The sequence below is a fragment of the Strigops habroptila genome, chromosome 6, assembly GCF_004027225.2.
Source record: "Strigops habroptila isolate Jane chromosome 6, bStrHab1.2.pri, whole genome shotgun sequence".
In the NCBI taxonomy this organism is placed as follows: Eukaryota; Metazoa; Chordata; class Aves; order Psittaciformes; family Psittacidae; genus Strigops; species Strigops habroptila.
Genome location: NC_044282.2, coordinates 11,101,422 through 11,126,269, shown reverse-complemented (window position 1 = coordinate 11,126,269; position 24,848 = coordinate 11,101,422). Strand labels below are relative to the sequence as shown.

The 24,848-nt window shown below is 39.3% G+C and overlaps 1 protein-coding gene across 1 annotated transcript in view; it reads left to right on the top strand.

The window, feature by feature from the left end:
* SLC35F1 (solute carrier family 35 member F1) overlaps positions 1 to 23,672 on the top strand; it is a 239,512-nt gene extending 215,840 nt beyond the window's left edge. Inside the window, exon 8 of the mRNA XM_030490249.1 lies at positions 19,553 to 23,672. Coding sequence (XP_030346109.1) covers positions 19,553 to 19,777 — 225 coding nt within the window. The 3' untranslated portion in view covers positions 19,778 to 23,672. The remainder of the gene's footprint in view (positions 1 to 19,552) is intronic.
* Positions 23,673 to 24,848: the final 1,176 nt, after the last annotated feature.

Sequence of the window (24,848 nt, the reverse complement as noted above, 5' to 3'; positions counted from 1 at the left end):
TGTTAGTGTAAATGCCAAATTGTGCAGCAGATTTGTGTTGAACTTTCACCTCTCAGGTGTTCTAATATTTAAAACATCTGGCACATGTTTTGTCTCCAATTAAAAGAAGTGGCACTTCATTATTCACAAGTATCCCCCCTAGTGCCCATCACGTGAAAGAAGCATCAGGATGCTGGAGGCAGTTGGTTTGTACCATCATTTATTCATAAGAGGGAGATTACTTGATAGCTAAAATGCTGGCCCAGGGAAGTGTTAGGCAAAGAAAAACCTTAAAATTCTGAGTGGCTCACCAACTCACATCAGACTTTGTGATACTAATGGTACCTGATTGAATCTGAACGAGACAGTGAAAGTTCAAAGCTTCAGAGTTCAACACAAGTTTGTTTTTTTTTTTTTTTTTGCTCTTGCCTTTTATTTTGTTTTATGGCTTTAAGAATTTTGCAGAGAGAAGAAAAGCAAGTATAGAAACAAAAATTTGACTGACAAAACAATGTAGGGGTTGTCTGCTGCTTCATGGGTCGGTCTCATGGTGATCTGGTTCCTCATTCTTTCTGCCCGACATGTCAAACCCAAAGTGTTTGACATTAGGTATTAGCTGAATATTGTTATATCCTGTTAATAATGTTATTTGATACCCACAGCAAAATATGTTTAGCTATGCTAGTTCACTATTTCTAAGAAAAATGGCTATATTACACTGTAAAAGACAGGCAAATTTAATTCTGAAAACAGTGGTGGTGGTGGTGGTCTAGCAAAATCAAACTCTGTTAGAGGGAGAGAATCCAAAGGCAGCAGGGGTTGGACAGCTTTGTGTTCAGTATTGCTTATACCTAGCAAAAAAGGCAATTTGAAAACACAAACCTTAAACTTCAGGCAAGAAGAGAAGACTCAGAACTGGAAGGTTTTCTGGTTGAAAGCAAGGTTTCATCATCTGTCCTGATAACTGGTTGAGTTCCACCTCTGAAGTAGCTGGCGGTCTCCTCTGCCACTACTCATCTGATTAGAAAACTGAAAATCTTTCTTCTGCAGTTAATGTATATATCATGCAGTCTTCTTCATAAACTCTTATCAAATTCTTACTTCAAGACATGACTACTCCAAAAGTTACAAACCTTCATATTTTCAGCATAAATTTACTTGTGGCTTTTGGTCTACTCATTTTTCTGCCAAGAGTATCCCTCAGTATAAAGAATGCCCATGTCTCCTTAGCATTTTACTCCATTGACACACCAATAGGCAGCAGTTGCATCCTCTCCACACCCCTAGTTCACTAATCAGAGCAAACCCTTCTCTGCACCTCATCTGGTTGGATTTCATCTTTCTTGAGGTAGTTCCTTCAACTCAAGAAGCAGGAAAGATCCCTCCAGCACCTGGTGCAATGCTCTTGTATCTCCATTTCTCCAGGAAGCCTGTTACCCCATAGATAGTAAAACTATATTTACATTTTTCATCACTGCTTTTCCTTCGTGGTTTGTACTCACCCTGCAATTCATATAACTCATGTGAGTCTCTCCTTTGTTCTTCCCAGCTGAAGTGCTGATGCAGAAAAGACCTTTGTCAGGACTTTGTGAAAGGGACTTTACCTGAAATGTAGTATCAGCTTCCCAAGCTGTCGGTGTCTCCTTTCATACCCAATTTACGTTGCAGAAGAAATTTGAAAAGAGAGGCTATATTCAAAGATGATCCAGATTTAAAAGCCCACTTAGTTATCTGGTTCCTTCTTTAGTTACCATGTTTTTATCCTTAGACAGGTCACCTCCTCCTTTTCTTTCTGGTTTACTATCAGGTATCATTTTATATGAGGAAGTAGAACTGTGAAATGTGCGACTTGCAGTCAATAATAAAGTCTAACCTTAAATGCTCTAAATTAATTCCCCTCCTAAGACTGTGTACACTTGCTTGTTTTCTAGCTTTTAAAAACCTGTTTCGTTCCCAGCTCAGCTGTGCATCTCCTTCAGATATGCAGCTCCTTCTGCTTATTGCTGCACTGACCAATGGGCACAGCCCCACTTCACTGGGAAGCAAATGGTTTTATGCTGAATTAGGATCAACTGAGTGGTTTAGTGCCCCTTGCAGAATAGACTTGTATGAGTCTTTCAAGAAACAGTTATTATTTTTTCCCTGCACTGCTACTTTTATCACCAGATGGGTTTATTGCAGCTATAGCAGTAAATCTATGAAAATCCATAGAAAATGCAGGAAATTAGTTTAACTGGGTTTTAGAGCCTCTGAAACCAAACTGGGAAAAAATTGTGCTTGAAGTGTTTGGATTCGTTAGCATTTAATTTTTTTATCATACAGACTTGCAACATCATGTCATGCAGGACAATGAGTTTATATTTATATTCTTACCCTATATGCAGATATCTTTGTAGCGCATTGGACAGTTCCCAGACCCATGGAAGCTAGAAATATGGCATGTTAACTTGACAGATAAGCAGTTAACTTATAATTCAAGATGTTAATTGTTCAAGTTTTTATTGTATTTAAATGTAATGATTTATGACTTTCAATTTGAGGTAGATGACTAAATTGTAGTGCGTCATTCTTAAAATTATCTGCATCCCCCAAATAAAAGCTCTCTTTTTAGTTCTTCTGTAGTCAATAACTGATTCCAGATATCCCAGTGAATGGGGAAATGTGTCTAGCCTCTTTGGTAGCTGAATATTTGCAACTGCCATAGGATTTAAGTATACACCTCCATCTCTTCAATTCTTTTTAAAAATTCTCATCTTATTGATATATTTTATAGAGTTTTGATGTTGAAAACTTTCCTATCTGTTCTCATTTCACCTTCTTCTTAGCACAATTGAATTATCTTCTGCTTTGAAACACAAGTTACTATTATTGTTATTGTTGATGTTGTTGATGTTATTATTGCTGTTGTTATCCTATACTATCACATTCATCTTCACCTCCTGTCTTTCAGACTCAGCTTTTGGTTTGATTTACCCTGATTTCTTGGTTTCTGTGAACTTCAGTGTTCCCAGGAGTAATAAAGCCAGTCTGCATAAGGTTCTTTCCCACCCTACACATGCAGGAGGGAGCCCACAGTGGCCCCCAGTGTGAGAAATGAGCCTGCAGAGCAGACCCAAGGGGCTGTTTTGCTGCTTGGGTTTCATCCATGCTTTCTGTTTATAGACATGGTGGTAAACAGCTTTGGAATCAGAAGGATGCCATACAAATGTGATATATGCTGTGTAGAGGGATGTCTCAGTGTAGCATGGAGGAAATTTGATGTTCTGAGTAACAGGACTGTCCTTGCCCTGTCAGAGGCTGCAATAGCTGTTCTTTGTCCTGGATACACTGACACTAGTGGAGGTGGGAAATTCAGGGCCAGTTCTCTGGGTGTACAGGTTGGCATTTTTGTATAACTTCAGTTGGTTTTTGCTTACGGTGTGTTCTTTTTTACATTTTAGTCTCAGTCTTGGCTTCATTTTATGTGAATTTTTAAAGTTCATACTTTTCATTGGCAAGCTGTATGTTGTGCTTTAGTCATTCTAAGCAAATTGGGTTCTCACTAAATAATCTAAGCAGTTTATTTTAAGTTTTCCGCCAGCTAGAGCATGCATACTGATTTTGTTCTGCACCAGCAGGTCGAGTCACACTATATTATATCATTACCTAGCAAGCCAAGCACAATCAATTATATTCTGCCTTGACAAATTCATTCATTATTTTATCCAAGATGCAGCTATAAAAATTCAGAATTTCTGGATATAGTAGCAATTTCTAAGTGGAGAAAACATATATTTCATAATAAATCAAGGAAGTCATATAATTTGATTTAGAGTCATGCAGAGTATCTGTGACAAAGGACTTGGATACACAGACAAACATGATACTCAAAACCTTTCAGCACCAGAAATCTGAAATGATGCTAGCTGAAGCCCCACTTGCTGATACTGATGCTTCTAAAAATGACTTTTCAATGCTAATTCTAACAGCAGAGTCCCTCCAATGGAAGGGAGCAGATAACAGCCTTCCCATTACATCAAGAAACAGGCCATGAAGGAGACTGGGTTTTAACATAATGGAGAAGAGAAGGTACAAGTTGGGGGCAATAGGTTCCTATTTAATTTTTGCCAGCACAGATCCTAAGCAATGTCCATGAATTGGGGATTAGGTAAGCTTCACGGAAATGAAAATTTGGCCCTTACTGAAAACAATGATGCAACATTACTTCTAGTACAACTGGCAGTGCAGGCTGAACAACTGTAAAAATGTATTTTTTACATTATTACTTCCTCGGTCATGTGATTTAGAATATTTTCCTGATGAAATTGGATATGCAAGCTGCTTGACCCATAAACTCTGTTTGAATGGAATTTAATCTCACAGGGCTTTTATCCTAGTAAAGGCTTCTAAGCCTTTGATAATGAGGGTAAATCATATTACTAGTTAATTCTTTATGCTGTTGCTAATGTGCAGAAACCAATGTGCATGTTTCTCTTTCTTTTCCAGCGTACTAAATTTCTTACAGTGGGACTCCCTCTCAACAACTGTGTTCCCATGAAGCTGCACTGTCTGCATGTCTTTCATCTAACTGGCAATTTAAAGTCTTCTTTCTCATATTTCTTTAAATTTATTTATTTCTTTATTTGCATTTCTTCCTCCAAATTATAATAAATTTGAAAATAGTTAGCTGTGCATATTTAAAGAGCTACCTTGAGGGGGAAAGGAGTTAGGTCTGTCTTTGGTCACACTTGAATGTATATTCCTCTGATAGAAAGGGCCACATCCACTTACTCTTTGTCTGAGGGTGCAGGATGCTATACGATAAAAAAAGCTATGAACTAAATGACAAAAAAGAGTAGAAGCTGGAAAATTAAATGACTCCTACCAAGACATTGCGCAGTCTGGCAGTAGATTTTTAACAAAACAGCACAGATATGGCAGCTTTGTGAAAATATTTCATTGTTGAAAGGATATCTCTTCCTTTCACAGTGTTATCTTGCAATAGATTCATTAGTTACAAAGCATGAATAGTGAAACATGGATACTTACTGTTTTGGAGCAGTCAAAAAGAGTATAAAAGATGTGGCATTCATATTGCAAAAGTTATGATGAAAGCTTCTATTTCAGTTATATTTTTTCAGACACTAGCTCATCATAAATGTCAAGTTCTGTAGATTGTTTTCGTGGCTTTTAGCTTGGGATTTTTATTTTGTCTCACGTTAAAAGACTGCTCACAACAGAACTGGTTAGGAGTTTTCTAGCAAAATTCATTTTTGTTGGAAATGCCTAATTATCAAAAGATAAATTCTAAAAGTGGAAAAAATCCTGTTTTCAGTATGCTCCCAAGGAAACAGAAGATGGCATTTCTCAGACCTTGACTGTTGTTTTGCCCTCTCATCTGGGAGGTTGCAGCAGTGCACATTTTCCAACATTTTCAGCCAGGTATTCTAGGACTGGAAGATCTCCAGCACAGAAAACACGAGTAATCCAGCTCATGAATTCTGGAAGCTGGAGAACAAATCTCAGTTCTGCATTAGGCAACCCAGAACTCCAAGAAGGAGCTTTGAAGGCTTCCAGGCATCTGCCATGGAGATAATCCTGTCAGCTGCAGGCAGCAGTTGCCAGAGTTTCTAGTAGGCATACGTTTTGGTTTCCTAGCCAGGAACTAGTTCATAATTACAGAAAAAGAACAGCCAGGAGCTTATCTACCTAACTGTCCATGGATTTATATTCTTCTAACTATGTAATTTAGATTTCTTAATATTCTTAGTCAATGCCTGGTTAACAGGATTTACTGACAACACCACTGTTCTGTGCCTTGCTACTCAATACCTGGTTGTCAACTCAGAGTACAGTTTTAGGTTTTTTGTATGAATGCTTAGATGGTCATAATATTTCTTTTCTTTCTTCACCTTTCCCCCTTTTTTATTGTGCGTAACTTTTGAATCAAATCTTTTTATGTCTCAGTATCACATCTTCCTGCAGAGATTAAGTGTTAAAATGTTAAAAGATTTATTTGCAGTTTCAAAAGAGCTTTTCAATTTGATGTATTTCTACTCTTTTTAAAAATGTGCGTACAGTAGGTATGCAAGTAAATTTTCATTTGTATAAAAGGTGTTTGAGGCCAGTTGAAACTCATGTAATCACTGAATAGAACCAATTTCAGACTGAAGTAGTTTATACTGACAATCCAACCAGCCAGGGGTAAAAAAAAGCTCCACTGTGTGACTGAGTTCTGCCTTTGGTCATATGGGATAGCAAATTGCCTAGTGGATATTGAGTACTCAAAAGAAAGCATGAAATGAAAGAAGAATGTAAATGTTAACTGTAGCAAAAAAAAGTGTAAAATCAGCCCGTTCACAGACAGTCCCCAGAGAAAGAAAAGAGACAGTATATCTGCCTGTGTAATCTACTTAAATTGGTTCTCAGACTTGCTTACAATGAACCACTTAAGTTCCCTGACCTACAAGGCACTGGGAAAGTGGTTTACTTACCTTACAGTGAGAAGTTGTTATTTTTCAATCAAAATCATGAACAGAAGTTTTAAGTCCTAGCATAGAATCTATTAGTTTTCTCTAATATTTTATACAAAATGAAGAGGAGCCACAGGATTATAAATTTCCATCATAGACATTTCTCAGTACAGACAATGTTATGCTGAGATTCGGTATTGCTTTCAGTTATTACAAAATACTCTTTCTAAAGTGTCTTGAACAAAGAATTGTCTTTGGAGAATGAGTTGAACATGGATAAAAAAATAGGAATATGCTTTGGCTACTTGAAGAAGGTAATTCACATCACTGCCATGGGACCTGAATTTTTAACACCTTGCAGAATGCTGAGTCCATCATCCTCAAGTCTTTACTGCTTTCTTTACAGGAGTAGATAGGGGGGACCAGTGTTTAGGGAACTAGGGAGATATAGGTTTCTCACTAGTGAGAAATGGTTAGGGAATTGTAATTCAGGATGCTGTTTCATTTTGTATGTAATTTGAAGTCACTGCTGCCCACAGTCAAAAGACGTGATCCCACTAGTCTCTTCTGTCCCCACCTCTACCCCCAGGCTCAACAGTGATCCAGACACATGGGCACTATAGCAGCCAAAAGGAGGCAATGGCATTGAACTGGCGGAACATGCAACAGTATCCTTGCATTTAGCATAAGGCCTCCATCCATCCTTTTCATTTGGAGTTAATATTTGGGTATTATTAACTTGAAGAAATGCAAGAAGCCAGGTATGGTAACAATGGGCTTTGAGAACTTGGAAGCAAATAACAGTCAACACACATTACCTTGTTTGAAATAGTTTTAGTTTCAGTATAAGGAAAAAGTTGTTCAGAGATCTCTTAAATATACCACAGAGTACATTATGAAGTTTAATTCTTAGACTCTGAAGGAAGTAAATAGTGTTTTGGAAAAAGTAGTGAAAAGTCATGGGAAAGATTAAAGTGAGCTTATAATTCCTACCCAATATGAAAGCAGACATATTAACAGAAATCTTCCTGTTATTGGAAATAATTAACTCTTGGATGATGAATCTTCAACAAAACCATATGGGTTTTAAAGATGCTGGTGAGCATGGGCTGAAAAGAGAAATTTGGGAGAGTGGAGCAAGAGAAATGTGTAACAAGAAAATGGTTTGAATGAACTGCAGAAAGCAAAAAATATTGTAATAAATACTGCCTTTTTCTTCATTATAAGAAAAAGTGCGGACAGAAAAACATAACAGAGATATCCTATTAAATGAGCTGGATCTTACCACAACATACCTTTTCTAAATGATACTCAGTGAATATGAAAACAAAGACCAGGAGGCTTAGTTTCGTAATTATTTGTGGGAAACATAAAAAAAAAGTAAATGAGAACCTCAACATTTCCCAAGTCAAGCATACTTCTGAAGACAAGCAAGTACAATGCATCTGTTGAGCTACATACCTCAGCAATAATTTGCAACCCAAAGGAGACAACAAAAAAAAAGTAATGAATTAGCAAAGAAGCAGCTGCATTCAGAAGCTTAAATAAGGTTCAGTTACTGTAAATCTACAAAGATTTTCAAATTATGATTCTTCAAGTTGAATGCTATTTCCATCTTAGCATATGGAAACAAAGATTGGAAGTTCCCCAGAGATGTAGAAAGAAAATGGTAGAGTTAAATGCAACAGCTGCATTATAATTTGGGAGATTTCTTACAGTATTAAGTCCTTGTTTCCAGAAAAGAAGATAACATTTAGGTAGTGTGTGAAGAATTGTGTCTGGCCATCCACATAGCCACCAGAAAGAAACATACATAAAATTGGAAATTAATTATTTTCTCTGTTTTGATTAACAAAGTAGATTGAAATGCTTACTCTGTTTGTGCCTCCTACCAGCCAAATTAATGAATGTTACAGACATACAGAGTTAAAGCATCCAAATTACCTCCTATTTCCTACCAAAATGAAGGAATGGACCAACAGGCAGACATAACATCAGTCAGAAGTCATCGCTTCTACATGCCTTCAATCTAAGTAGTAAAATATTTTATTAACCGCTAGAAAGTCTTCAAAAAGCATCTTCTTTGTGCCTAAACTCCCACTTCCCACTAGACTGGAAGCTTTCAAACCCATAGTATGGGATAGGTGCTTGTCATCAGCACTGCTGCTAAGCAACTTACCTTAATAAACTGGTAAACTAGTAAACTTCTAGAGTTATTTCCACCATCAGCATGGCTAAGTTTAGCAAACAAAAGTATCTGCTCTTTGAGGTGTTCCAAGGGATCATAATCAGTTTGAAGGAGATTTAAAATAGCTTTGATTTAAAGTAATCTGGATTTTGTATCTTAAGTTCAAGAGGAAAATTTGTAAGGGACAGCTCTATATTCAACTGGACAAACCAGCCTTTTAAGAAAATAGCTAGAAATCAATAGAAAACGATGAGTAAAAAAAAAAATCATGAAAGAAAACTGATACTGTACAGGTGAAAAACAGAAGGAGTAATTGCTGTAAAAGATAAACCAAGCTTGGCAATGAAGACAACAGTGAAACTGTCCTGGGTTAGAACAGCTAAAAGTTCTTTTTGTATATGCAGAGAAGAAATACTTTCGCTATGCAAAGACAGCAGAGGCCAAAGTTACACAACGTTTAGTTTGGAACCAAAATGAAAATGAGACTTTTTGTCATATTCACTAAGAGCAAGAGTTAAATAGAAAAACAATGCACAGTAGTTAATAGAAATAGAAATTACGAAGTCAGAAGTAGAAACAGAACACAGTAAGCTGAGTTCTTTCAAGCATGGGAATATAGACCGTTGGAGGAATTGTATATGAAGTAGGCAATAAACTCAAATCAGAAGTGGACACCAGGGAGAAATAATTAGACACATGGAGATAAACGGAACATTGGACAAAATGCAACCTGGTACACATAAAGGTAAATCATCCAATCTAAATCTCATGCCTGATAATTTAACAAATTTTTGTATACAGAAGTCAAATGTAGATCTAATCTGTAAGGCTTTTGTACAGTGCAGTGTAGAAAATTATCAATTAAGCTAAGGAACAGGATTAGCACTGTAATGATTGGAAGCTAGGTGAGAAACTTGCTAATGAGGATAAAGGACAAGGCAACATGCTGAGAGAGAAACAGCTTGCTAGAAGGACCTTCTCGCTAATGGAAGTCCCAAAGAGTTGTTCTGAAGACTGGCCTTGTGTAGTGACTGTAGTAATAGCTTTGGCACCTCAGTAGGAAGGAGGATTAAAATAATCAGGCAACAAGAACTGGATGACATTGAGAAATGCAATGAAGCACAAAGAGCGAGGTAATGTCTGTGGCAACAGATGGGAGGAATTTAAGCATGGTTGTGGCAAAGCTGTTTCCAAATGGGACAATCTAGGTATTTTTAGCATTGATAGAAAAGTGCTAATGCCATAGAACAGGACAACTTACCATCTAAGGACAGCATTTTTTAGCTGTAGCTACACACTTTTTTGGTCAAGCTCAAGAAGGCCAAGCAGAGCTTTTTCTGTTACCTGCTCCAAAGCCTTGACAGGGTAAGTGTGTGTCCGCTAAGAATGTACTGAATGCGCAAATCCTAAAAAATGTTTGTTGTATGTAGCATAGTTTTGATTTCTGATGGACTGGGAGGGACTATGGTACCTCAGCATATACAAATTAATCTGTAAATTCACAGGGAGGAAAGGAAAATTATTTGAGGTAAAAACATGAGAATATATGGGCAGAATCTGAGAATGCATACATTTGGAATAGAAATTAGGGGGATTTTTTGGCTACTGTAGCAGAGAGGTTCCAGAACAGACTTCAAGTAGATTAGAGGGGAGTGGACAAAAGCCCTTATAATGTTTGCAGGAGGACAGGGTGTATTTGCCAGCTGGAATATGTGATCCGACTGTACGCAGTTATTGGGGGTTGAATTCAATGGCTTAGGACGTGCTCTCTGTTCTGATTCCCTTGTGGGCCTGTCTTGGGAGTTGTCTCAGTTGAGAGCTCTTGGAACTCCTGAAGTTTAGCGTCCTGTTGCCTGCAGGAAACATGCCAGACTATGGAGAACCCCGATGCGAAACAGCCGTGTCACACTCCCTTCAGACAGCTTACATAGTCACTCATGGTAAGGGTAACTGCAGCTGTGTATTCCTTGTTTCTCAGGGTAGGAGTGCTCTCTGTTTTATGGCTGACAGAAAACAATTACATTCTGGAAGAATGCTTCGGGAATATATTGTTAGATTCAGCAGGAAAATATAAAGAATCCAAGATGAATCAATTATTGTGCCTTGGTTCTGAACACACTGAAGACAATTAGCCTCATATACATTATTTGAAAATTGAGTACAGCAGACAACTGCTACTATATTAAATACTTACACACAAAACCAGAAAGACAAATAGCAGGTGGGAGCTGATAGGGCAAACCAGCAAAGAATATTGAAAGGTGAAAGTGGAGAAAGTAAATTGATTTTATTTTTATAAGCTCTTCTGTTGTGTTCCTCCTTTTTGTATTAAGAACATTTAAAAGGATAACTGCTTTACCACTATCTTGCCAAGTGATTGATATGAAATAACCAGAAAAGTTTACCAGAAATAACCTTGTCCCACAGTAAGGATGCTCACAGGAAATTAGAGCAGTGTAATATAAGTGTTTTAACTGCCCATAAAAATCTCTGTCTTATGTAGATAAGATTAAAACAGATTGCCAGACTCATTCTACCTTGCACTTTTTAATTAGATAGACTGCTGGTACCACAGGGGTACTGAACACCGGCTCATTTTTCCTCTACATCTGATGGCAGAGGCAACAAAGGGAAACAGAAGAGAAAGCAGCATTCCCATCTCTCCTGGCACCCAGGAAAGGAAGATAAGCCTTTTTGCACAAACATGTTGCCCTAGCAGGCACGTATTTAGAGAGGACAGACAATTATAAATTTTTTCTAATGATACCTTTTGAGAAGCATGAAATCATGCAGATTTGTTGTAAAACCAGTATTTGCCTTACAGCTCAGAGATTTTTCTCCAAATGCTATCAGTTTTCTCCATAAATTTGTTTTATTCCACCAGTGAATTCTAGGAAAACTACAAAACTTCCCAAATTTTAATAGAATATGTGGCGACAGTTGCTGGTAACCCCCTCATTTTTTTCCCCTATAGGTAACCTCATCATTTGAAAGGTTAGGACTTTCCCACTTACCACTGTCTTACCAGTTAAACTGTGCCCACCAGCAAATACCACGCAAGGACTGAAAAAGAGGGTGCTGCTGTATGACAGAAGGCATGGACCACTATGTTTTACCTACAGTAAAACATGAAAGCACTAGGACAAAAATCTTTGATACTCAACTGGAAAATGCAGAAAATGTGTCATATGATTACTTCATATCACAATTTCTATGCAACATTTGTGATTCAGTGTAAGCCATTGTAATAGGCAGCATTTCATCTGAGAGCACACTGAGGATGCAAGCAGGCAGAAGGAATTGAGAAGTATGGCCTTTCTCTCATGCATGAAATGACAGAGGGAAAACTTCCTTTAGCTTTTTTGTTTTCACCAAATGGCAATGAGGCCAATGTCAGGTTTTCACTGTCATTGAAGCAAGGCAGATGCTTCTTACTTTGGGTTCTGACCAGCATGAGCAATGATGATGTGTTGAGACATGCCTGCAGTGCAAGCCTCCTTCATCCAGTGAAAAATTTCTGTGTGACTGCCAATGGACAGGAAAGAAAAGAAAAAAGATGTGGAAGAACTAGCTATGAATTTCGCCTTGCATCCCAGCTGCATTGGGAGGGCAAGACAGGAGCTTAAGTCATCACTTAAGATTATATCCTCACAGTTTGCCTTGAAAATAGCTGGAGGTCATTTAAGTGTGAAGATGATGCAATCCTGCCTGTAGTGTACAGACTTGCTGCCCAGAAGTTATCATTGTTACTGAAGCTGTCCAGCGCCCCTTGGTACCCTTTCCAGCAGGGGAATAACACTTAAGCATTTAAGCTTCTGCAGTTGGAGAGCTGAGAAGGCATGCTAAACCATATCCTTAGTGGTTTAGGTCTCTTCAGAGATCTCTAGATTAAAGATCTGAGATCTAGCAGGATGTATAAAGGTTCAGGTGCATGAGTTTTATCTGTTCAAATGAAGTCTGGAAAACTCATCAGCTTTTCTGGTGTTTGGTGCTATTTGGATTTTACAAAATGGCTGCCCTAATTTCTGTTGATGATGAAGATGTATCGTCACCTGCCTAGAGCTTAGTTCTGTAGTCCATTTGGGAACATGTGTACCTATTCCTAGGAAATGTTCTGCCCATAACTCCCACTAGGGATCAGTGATCAGCCAAAGGTCAGGTCTTTATCTCTCACCCCTGAAAGTAGACAGAAGTAATTGAGGCTGAACCAGAAGATTGTTCTGATAAAAAGCAGGGCAGACCCTGAATCCCAAAGGGACATTTTCCTCAAAGGCTGGGACAAAAATAGTTTGTAATAGTTTCAGTGAATCACAATCCCAACCTAAGAGAAATTTGGCCAGATCCTCATGGGTCTGAGCCAAGGGAGTTACCAGAGAGCATGATGAGCTATGACTAGGATGCTGGCTCCCATTTCTATTGATAAAATAATATGTTTGTAATATCCAGCTACACAAGTGAAAGCACTATGCAAATACATAGCTCTCAGAGCCCTCACCTTTCCTGGTACTGCTGCTGGCTGGAGAGTGCGTGATCCTACAGCACAGCTTCTGTGCTTGGTCACAGTGAACTTCATTTGCTATATCAGAGGCGAAAATAGAAAACAGTGTGAAAAGAAGCTCAGTCTCTTGATCAATTCATCAAACTGAGTGGAAATATCTGTGTGCTGTATAAAAGATAATGACGAAAATTTGGTTTTAACTCCCTTCACTCATCCTGTCCAGGTTCTCATGTGTGAAATTACCTGGGGGAAGAGATATAAGTAAGTGCAGGAACCCCTATTGGCCTTAGCTTTGATGGGCTGTGCAGCATATGCTACAAACTGAGTTATTTCAGAAAACAGAGAAGTTCATCAGACTGCACAGACCCACTGATGGCAGTAAGAAGGTGGTAGAAACAGCCTGCCTGGAGAGCATGGAGGGTGTCAACAGAAATATAGGACTAAATGAATTTCACCTGATACATACATTTTGTTCATCAGTGTAATTCTAAGGAGATCACTTCTCTCTAACATGTAAAATTTGAATTAATAGACCTGAATTCTTTTTTTTTTCTTCTTTTTTTTTTTTTTTAAGTCAAAATGTGGAGAATTTCTAGACAAGGTAAGGGAGAAGGTAGTTAATTCATTTCATGACAATTCTAAATTTTCAGTTAGTCCTATAACAAAAAATCCATTTTAAAGTCTTAAAAAGCACAGTTGGGTTGCTGTAGGCTAGGGATTGGGCTTCATATTACCTACCAAGAGATTCAATCTATGGCTGCTGTTGTCAAATACAAAGTGAACTGGAGCAGTGCAGCTCCAGTAGTCTGCTCCTGCAGACTATTTCCGGTTCAATGGACCGAGTAAAAAAGAATTTGCATTTTCATAACCATTGTGATAATGGTTGTGATCATTATCATGATAGCTGAGTGATAAACCAAAATTAGCAAATCATTGAGTTTCTTTGTCTGTGTGGGCTTTTCTGCAGACTTTCATCTGTCTCTTTTTGTCACTCTGAATATTGCTTTGCCCTAGTGTCAGTGGAAATGTGGATGTGGACACCTGTGACAGTCAGAACTACTTGTCTGCAAATCCCCTCTGCAGCAGTCAGTGGTCAGTGCAGCATTTCCTAGCTGTGGTAACAGCGATTCCTCTATGCCCTTTCCTTGGGCTTTCCCTTCTAAATTCCTGATCTGTATACTGAAGAACATCTCGCTCTCTCCAGACCCAGGCATGAATTTACTGCTTTCTGAACAGCTTTTCTTTTTTCTTCTACTTTTGCAGTCTTATCACTCTTCAAGATGATGAAATCAAACACACTCTTTGCGCCCCATCAAGAAGTTTCTTTTGCATCCACCTTTTCAAGTGGATTACTTTAAAGCATAAGAATATCAAGTGGAAATAGTAGAAATGATTTAGCCTAACGGTTTAAAGATATATGAAATACAAGTTTTGAATGGAGATATAATAAGAAGTAGAGGAGAAGAACTAGTGAGAAGTCAATTTTGAAAGGTTTAATAATTCATTCTAGATTTTAAAAATCATAAGTATGCAGATGCCTATATATTCATCTTTATTTTAGAAATCTTGTGATGCTTGACTTCCAGAATGCGCAATTTTGATTCACTTGACACAAAAATACTGTATATAAACTAAATTTCAAATGAGTTTTGTAAACTTCATCCACGATTGTACCTAGCACTGTTTTAAGGTATTTTATTAAAAATAAAACCCAAGAAAAACCAAAAACCAACCAACAAACAAAAAACCACAACAAACCACTGCAGATATGTTTGGGTTCTGCTCTTTTTTAATGTAAAAGACTTTGTGCATGGATAATAGAAAATCATCATGATTTCACCGTGTATTTAGTAGGGTCAACTAGACCTTACTGTAGCAGTGGAGCGAGCCCCCTGCTCCTGCAGCTAAGCCGTCAGATGCCATTAGCTCTTCTGCTAAGCCTGGCTGGGCAAATACATTCAAGTACTGGCTCCCTAAGAAATGTCTCTTAGGTAAATACCAGAAACATCCACTCACCTAGAATCAGTGCAGGTTTTGACACACTGAACAAATCTTGTTACAGATGTTATCTTGTTACATTTGTCTAGGTTTTGCTTTGTATGTTTATCTTCAAATTGACAGGCACCTAAAATTGACTTGTTATATGCCTAAAATTAATAGTAGTTTAGTGTAAGCTATTTTCACTGCACCTAGTAACATGTCTAGAGAAGACATGTTTTTTATGTTTTGCTGATATTTTAGAATTTGTAAATATCATTGTGTGTTCCATATTGAATACTTCCAGTTGGGAAAACATTTATAGACACCCAAATATCAGATTGGAGCAGCCATGGTGAGATCTGTAGGGCCGATTTAACTATTTGATTTGACTACTCTGTAAGTTTTGTCAGATACCTTTCATGTCAGTGATGAAATCTGAGATGTTATTGTAACTGAGACACTTACTTAGGTTTTCTCTGCAAAAGAAAGTCTCTGCCTTCTCCTTAGAGAATGATATCCCTACTTCCCATTTTTATTCTGTAATCCCATCTTTATTCAGTAACAACTGTTACTATCACTTTTGAATGGGTAAGAAACTGAGGGTTATCTAAAATCATTTTGATTCACAGGAGGAATTCATAGGCTGAAAATCAGTCCCAGGACCTGAGAGTGTTAGATCATTGGTTTAATCATAAAGTCACATGGTCTCTCAAGAAACTGCATGATAAACAAGAGAGTTGGGCTTGTTCACCCTGGAGAAGAGAAGGCTCAGGAAGACCTTAGAGTAGCCTTCCAACACCTAAAGGGGCCCTACAAGAAAGCTGGAGAGGGACTTCTTACAATGGCATGTAGAGACAGGACAAGGGATAATGGCTTTAAGATGGCAGAGGGTAGATTTAGATTAGATATTGGGAAGAAATTCTTTACTGTGAGGGTAGTGAGGCACTGGCACAGGTTTCCCAGAGAAGTTGGCTGCACCATCCCTGGCAGTGTTCAAGGCCGGGTTGGACGGGGCTTGGAGCAACCTGGTCTAGTAGAGGGTGTCCCTGCCCATGGCAGGGGATTGGAACTAGATGATCTTTAATGTCCCTTCCAACTGAAGCTGTTTTATGGTTCTACGGTATACATATGTACCTATATGTATAGCTATGAGATCTATAGTAAAATTATTGAATGATATAGAAACATGAGTTATTATTTGTTTGCTTACTCTAGGGTGTGTGACACCCATTACCTAATCTGAGCTGAACAATTTCTACCCATACTACTCTTTGAACAGCTTACAGTTATCCTGTTTAGCATGGAGGGAAGTGGGATTTGGAGAGGTCTACAAATATGGATATTTTAAAAATATTTTTTCTTAAAGGAAATATGATTTTTAGAAAGTGAGAGAGAAGTCAGAAAAATGAAGCACAATATTATTCTTAAGTAGCTTATTAGCCAAAGAAAGGAATCGTGCACTTCCTGAGAGCCTGCAGTTTGGTACTGCAGTTTTGTAGAGGATAGCAATGAAAACTGATCTTCCCTTGCTCAATTTCTTAGAAATAGCTCTTTCTGCTGGTTTTGAACGTCTCTCTCTTGCTGTCTGTTAATAGTGAATCTCAGCAGGTCAAGATAAATAAACCCTCCAAAACCTACATGTAGACATAGCGTTGGGGCATGCCTGGAAATCCTACCTTCAATAAACTATGAAGATTTCAGCTAGAGGCTGAGGAACACAGTGCAGTGAACAACAGTTTTTGTATTTTATGAACTAAGTCTGCATCCTCCCATCACACTGCTGGCTTCACTGCCATATTAATAGGAGGAAAATACCCATTGATTTCAAGGGGCTTTGGGTCAATCTGACAGAGTATTGACAAAACCCAGAGATCTCTCATATACCTACAGTATGTACTCCTGTATTAAACTTACTAACAACCCTTCTACTCCAGTGCTGCAGAGAGCTGCTGGAGAAAACAATTCAGGCTGAACCTTAACTTGTTCTGAGGAAGCTAAAGATGGAATTGTTATAGGGCTGTCAGGATCCAGGTCTTTGCATTAGCTGTGCATATATACCGAAGACAAATTATTCACAGGCCTTTGTTTAGATTTCCCCCAGCTTTGTCCAAACCCTTTCTCCCAGGCTGGAGAGCTGCCACTATGGGAGACAGTGCCATGGAGGGAATATTATCAGGTGAAAGAGCCCACTGGCAGGAAGCCCCTGAGAGGAATGAGAAGTATGGCCTGGAGGGGGGATATATGGTAGAGCTGGAGCCACAAACTAAAGCAAAGTGAATTGGTTTTGGCCAGGCAGCTCCTAGAGCAAGAAAAAAGAGTACGTTTAGCTGCTGGAAGCCCCACAGATCCCTCGCAGCAGGGCACAAGGCAATCACAAATCTGTCTGGCACTCTGGTTATACAGTGAAGCAAAGCCAATTGGCTGTTCAGGGTGAGAAATTCAGGCATAAGGTGGGAAAGAGGGACAGTGGGAAACTAGAGAACTAGTTCCTGGCTTGGGAAACTAGATGCAATTGGCTTCTGAGTTTTGCTTTAGCTTAGCCAAATCCACTGTTGCCAAGCGGTACACAAGTTCACATGCAAAGAGGAAGTGGGGAGGAAAGTGCTAAGAGCAAAATTAAACTGAAAATGGGGAGAAAAATCAATTGGAAAATGCTTTGAAATTATTGACTTGGGTTTGATTGCCACATGGGGGAGATCTAAGCCTAAACAGCCCTTTCAGAGCTGTGTCATGTGGGAGGAATCCTTCAGCAGAAGCAGGGTGAGGCTCCACACTGTCTTTGTGCCTGATGGGACAGCTGGATGGTTATTACATCAAATCATACTGCCAGATGACACGTGAAGACCTGGTGACTTTCCTGGAAAAAAGCAATTAAGAGCTGATAGAAAGCAGAACTCTTCCTACCCTGCAATCGTGATGCAATTTAAACTTTCCCCATTATGGTCCTCTCCCTCTAAGATGTGCATACTAGCCATGAGAAACAAAACCACATACAGATATATCACCATGGGTTGTATGTCCAAAGCTTTCAAGGATACTGTGGATTCTGTAAAAAGACCAAACGCTTCCTTTTGTAGGTTTATTAAATGGCAACAAATTAACATTGCTAAAAAGTTTGCTTAAGTAAAATCTGCTTTCTCCACATTGATTGTTTCTTTAAATATAAAAATCAGAATGGCTAAAAGCTTCCAAAATAATATAGTCCATCTGCTCTATCCATTCTGTGCCATTCTAAAGTGATCCAGAGGAAACAAATTGAGCATCCATCAAAGCATAGTCATTTAGGATTAAAAAATAGACTTGCAGATACCTTCATGTAAAATAGTGAGGTACTTCATGAGGCAGCTAGTAACAGGTTGCAGCTGGTTGTTGGTGTTCAAGTACAGATCCCTGACAGTTGCAGAATACAGACACTTTTAACCTCCCACTGAATACAAATCAGTTCTATATCCCCACCAACCTGTTGGCGATGCAATTTGTCCTTTGTGGCTTCTCACACACAGCATGCAAGAAGAAATAAGTTGTAGTCTATGATCAGGAAACAAGTCGAATGGTCTTAAAGCCATTTATGTGTCCCCTATATCAGGAACCAAGTATTGAAAACTAATATCTGATGATCTGTGCTTTTGAAACCCTACCTTTGCCTTTACTTTTATCTGCCAGGAACATTATTTGTGTTGTATTTTTAGACCAGGCACAATGCATCTGGATATGTCAGAAAATTCAGGCTGACCTCTGATCCACTGAAGCTGTGTGCCAATATATGTGTACTTGAGTTTTTGGTTAACTGCCATTCATATGTACTTTCAAACCTCTTGAGGTCAACCTGCAGCATATTTCACATCTGAAGTTCATTCTGTCCAAACTCACATTACATCTTCTAGCATCTGCGTTCTTCTTACAAGCAAGAGAAGCTGCCTTTATGACAATAATTTTTTTTTAACTATATTGGTTTTCAATGCTTATTTAATTGTTTATTTAATTATATTTTTATATTACCAACAGCATGTTATACTTCACAGACATGTGTGGTTTAGCTGTAATCAACTTCAGATTTGTCCACTACCTGTCAGACAACTGTGAATGATAGTACCCCGCACTGGAGCTAGAGAAACTTGAAATCAGAAAAGTAGTTGGCATGTCTAAAAGCACGACAAAATCGGCTTTGGATCTGCGACCAGAACCCAGCTTTCCCAAGTCCTACACAATCAATATTTAGGATGCCTGGGCCACGGCAAGGTGTCAGTTATCTGCTGCTTGTGGGAGACAGGAGAGTTGATGGGAGCAAAACAACTTTCAAAGAGACATTCCCATAAAAAGTCATCATCGCTGTGATAGGGGGTTTGTTCTGTGTAGTGCATTCCAAAATGAATCTGTGTGTATCCCTGCTTGTGGGTCTTCATGAGCTCAAGATAACTGGTGCTGTGTCTAATGACTCTTCTTATTTCTGCTTAGTTTTCAGGACTTTACTTGTTGTCGTTCTTCACTATCCTTGTTGGGCTGGTGCTCTACTCCTCCACATCCACCTATGTCGCCCAGGATCCTCGGGTGTACAAGCAGTTTCGAAACCCTTCAGGACCTGTTGTAGACCTGCCAGCGACTGGCCAGCTGGAGCCTTCAGTAACATACACCAGCCTGGGGCAGGAGACAGAAGAGGAGCCTCATGTTAGAGTTGCTTAAACCCAGGGCCATTGATCACCTACTGATGGTTCAGTGGAGCTCGTATATCCACTATCTCTGTATTGTGCATAGAGAAAGGTATTTACCAGGTGCAGTTACACTGGTGAGCTGCAAGGTAGCAAATAAGGAAAGCTCATAAAACTACAAATTACTTGTTCCAGAGTGTTCATTGCAAGGAGATGCCAGTCCCTCATTTACGATGTGAGCAGCATGTTTGCAATACAAACTGCTGTATATGAATCAGTTAATGTCAAACTACCTGTGAAAGATATTCAATATCTAAGCTGAAATTACAAAAGGAAAATCAAAGAAGGGTATTTCTGCACCCACTGAGAGATATTATGCCTAAGCCACACCAGTTGTGGAAAAGCCGCCTTTTTACAGCAAATACACTTGTGCAGTCCACTGTTAATTTCTCTCTAAGACTTGTTTGTTTGCACAAATAGATGGGTTAGTCATGGTAGCAACAGCCTGACACACTCTTACTAGCTCCTTGGATTTGGTGAGGGAAAGACAATTAATTCATCTGTACTATCTGTCTAGTTGCCCTTTCTAGGTAATCTGTTCCGTGAATCCAGAGAAGGGACAACTTACAATATCCGTCTCTATTCTAGGAATAGGTATAAGGCGAGCATTTTAGCCTTTCTATATTTGCAGAAGTGAAGTACTCAAGCATTGACCTCTCTGTGATCCATGGCAGATTTCCTAGCAGCTGAGGTTCTGCATGAGGTGATGGGGAGTTAGGTTCTCTGTAGTCGTGACTTAACACAGATTTCTTACTTTTTAAACTTTCATCTGTAAAAAGAAAAATGCATTTTCTAGTTTCCTATGTATTGTACCTCTCCATGGTAAGATGACATATCATGTGGATCAGGGCACTCATTTTAGATACTCAGTGCATCAAGGGCGCCTTCTGCTGTTCCAGTTTGCTGAGTCTCCTGTGGTTCACTATTCTAACAATAGCCATTTAGAAATGTGTCTGGTTTTTTACCAAAGCCCACAAATTATAAAAATCAGGAAGATTAAGCAAGGAATTCATGAGCAGAAAGACCGGACCATCTGCTGGCGTTGCTGCAGTACTGCAAAGGCATTCGTACCAGCAGGGTGCAGTCAATTATTTTTCATCAACTACAAAACTAGCAGAAGAATTCAGCAATTTACTTACATTCCTGGGGACATGTGAAAATAGTAAGGGTGTGCTCCACAACTGTACTTCTACCCCAAGAGCCTTATCAGAATGGGGGATATCTTAGTCACTACCACAAAGAATCCATCTCTGCCTGTATGTTTGCTCTTCTGAGAGCTCAATAAAAGGAAATTATTATTTCAATATCCATCATTTATTTGCAATTTAAAATTAAGGAAGGAGAGATGATCTTATGTCTAACAGGTAGGAGAGGAATCCAGGAGAGCTTGGTTTTATTCACAGATCTGCCACATCACTGCATGATCCTTGGGCATGACTTACCTTCTGTGTGGCTGTTTCCCAATCTCTATAAATGGGAATAATCATATTTTACCTACCTCACAGGGGTGCTGTGGGACCAAGTTATTTTAAACTGCTTCAGGATCTTCAGAAGGAAGGAGTTTAAGTACACAATAGCACTATAAAAGTGTGTATACATTCATTGTATTTGAAAATTGAGTTTATGACAGCGTTGATGAATATTTAGCTGGTGGGCATAGAAGATGAATTTGATTTGAATGTTATTCTGCTGAAGAAGCCTGTCTCAAGTGAAAATGTAGGGCTTCATGTTTGAAAAATTCAACTTACCTATTTCTGTTTTAAAAAGCAAATCAATCTGTACCCTGGAGATTAGAAAGGCCACACAGTTCAACCAAGCAGGATGAATTTCTGCTGAGGTAACATTCATCTTTTATAGTCCCGTTCTGCTCTAATATAGAAGGGACTTCCCTGAAGCAGACTGGAAGAAGCATGTATGCATAATATACATGAAGTGGCATATGCCAAAATGCTATTGAACAGCAAAAGTGTGTTGTATCTTATTCTCACTGTGGAGGAGGAGATTTCTGTTCCACTGTTTTTAGGCTGCCTGACACAATCTTGCTGCAGCTGAGAGAAGCGTCTGCAGCATTCCCGAACTGTGCCCAAAAGTGGCCCAAAAGCTTCAGTTAAGATTGCTTGGTTTTAAACAAATGTATGATTCCTTTTCGCCCAACCTTCTGTTTATTTAGTCTATTTTAGCGTTGGTGTTTCCAAGCTTTTTCTCTTAAATCATTGAGGATTAAAATTTAAAAAAGATTCCTATAGAGAAACGAGAGTCCATATTCTGGGGATGTTAAGGAAGGTCTAAATCCTACAGGATTAAAAAAAAAATAAAGTAAAAACCACGTGAGAAACATTAAGGTCTATAGGGCGGAAGTCCAGGTGGGAAGCGCATGGTGAGGTGAAGCCCTGAGGCACAGGGGCCAGCAAGCATCCTTGGGTCAAGCCCTGGGAGAGCTTCTACTTGAGGTGGGTTTTGTACATTTCCCAGGAGCAGGGGCTCTGGTTACAACCACCATGGCTCCCTCAGGTGCCCAGAGCCACACTGATGGGCACCTGTCATTTCAGTCTTTTTTGCTACCTTTAATACCAATTAAATACCTTTCTCTGAATGTTTGTCCCTGTGTTGGTCTGAGAACCTTGAGGATTGCGTGCGTGTGTGTTTCATGTTTACAATTCCTTCCTTTTGCATAAATGTTTTGGTTAATTTCATTATTAGTATTTATTTTTAAGCCAAATGTTTGTGGTCCTTCTGCCTCCCCCTCCTCATTTTTCTGACACTAACTTGTAGATGTTTGTTAGAGTCTTCTCAGAAACAGCTGGGCAAGAGGCATCTCCCAACCAGGTCACTGGGCGGGGAGTTTCTGCTTACAAGGGTTTGTGATCCACGAGTGGCTGAGAGGTGCCATCTGAAGCAATTTTTATGGGCTGTTTTCAAAGGCTCTGTTGTACGGAAAGAAGTTACAAATGATTCAGTGTGCACTCTGCGCCCAGCCAGCATCCCCTGTGATACTTGCACAGGAGGAGTCTGATGTGCAAAGTGGGGCTGCTTCACTGTCTGTGTCTCCTGTTGAACAAGGTGGATACTTGGGTTAGCACCAGTGTGCTCGTGCTGGATGGACCATAAAAAGAAAACAGTAGTAGAGCTTTACAAGTAACTGCATTGACTGAAAAACTGAGGTCTAGTAAAGGAAAACATTACTTCTACCTGCTTGTTTTCTGCAGTTCAAGACCTCAGTGTGCACCAGCAAAGGTTCTGCTATCTAACCGGCAGCTATCTACTCTCTGTTGCGTAGGATGTCTCTAGCTCTGTATAGCTCCTTGCCTGAACAAACTGAAACTCTTGTTATTCTGCTGGCCTTGAGCAGCCCTTGGCAAGACTGATGTAATTTTCTGCTACTGGATGAAAACCTTCACTGGGAGACAGACCTTGTCTTTGTTCCGGCTATAAAGTTTCAAAACACACAACAATAGACCAAGCAATTGAAAATTTTGCACCACTGTGTCATAAGAAGTTTCAATGTATAGTGTAGAGATTGCTAACTTGTGCTATTAACATTTTGACAAGCGTGTAGTATCGTTTTCTTTCCTTTTTTTTTTTAAACCATTTAGTATTCCTGAGCTAGCTACAAATACAAATTTTACCCCATGGGTAGGATTTTATTGTTAAATGCCATAATAAAGCACACTAATCTTGACACCACAGATGGAAATATGAACCAAAACAAAACCAAGCAAACAGAATCCCAACCCCAAATCCTGCATCAAAAAGCTGAACAAACCTTTCTCCATTTTGATATTTGCATGCACCTATATGGACTGGCTGTGGCAATGTAATGCCTGTATAATGTTTTCAAATAAAAAAATAAATGCTTTATGAAAGCAGGATTATTAGTTTCCTTGCCTGTTTCCTTTGTGTTTTCTTAGCCTAAAACAATTTTTCTGAAGTGTAAATCTTACTGCAAGGCATAATTTTTTGCTGTGTTGAGGATTTCTTTCCCTTGTGATGTGGTTCGCCTACAACTCCATCCAAGATGTCTTGGCGTAGGTGCCATTAGACACCCTCAGGTATCTTGCCTGGCCCCCAGGTGCTGCTCCAGGATAAGGCATTTTCTGTTCAGGGTAACAAGTCTCCTGTGCACCCTCTGTCCTAACCTGCCATTCCCTTATGGCTAGCTCAGGTATCCTGATATTTATTGCCCTCATTTGGACACAAAAGCACTCCCCCCGCTGCCTTCCAGAAATGATTAATCAAGCTAGAATTAATGTAGGGCAACGCATGTGTATGATGTTAAAGGGCTTATTTGGCAGAGGTTACTGAGTGTCTGCGGCTGCCTTGCCCAGCCTTCCCTCCCAGCTGCCCTGCCGCGTGCTGCAGCGCTTTTCCCACTAGAGTCCTGAAATAGAAAAAGAAAGGCTGGAGACAAAAATTAGATATTGGGGGAAAAGGAGTGTCAGGAGGAGCAGAATTGAGCAAAAGAAGAAAATGAGACTGGCTCATTTAAAGTCCAGATGGGAAGAAAGGAAGGGAAGATCCTGAGTGTGTGAGACTTTGTGAACATGTATTCACCTCTAAGAGCGTTTGCCAGCATATGAATCTGTCCATCTCTCCTTGCCTGATGTCTCCACAAGAAACTTCTCATTGGTATTTCTCACATACTTCATTGCAGAGAGTGAAAAAGGGAACGGAGACTGGTGAGCTCATTTCCAGCCTCCCTCTGCACTGTAACTGCATGGAGCCCCAGACATTACAAAGCCAGCAGTGCCACACAAATGGGCTGGTTTATGTCTGATTTTCCAGTGGGAATGTTTCCTGAGCTATCAAGAGCTCCAGAAACTTGAGTTGGTGTGCATGGCTTTATCATGCTAACAGTTGGATTTGTATTTTCCTCCAAATCTGCTCAAGAGTCTCTCTGGCATTACAAAAATCTCCTTCTGTTGCCTGGCTGGAATTCAGCCTGGGTGCTTGAGTCATATGAATAGTAATTGCTTGGAATTACTCTAAAAATACATCATAAATAGGCATTAATGGATCTTTCTGCGCTTAAATCAAACATGTTTCAA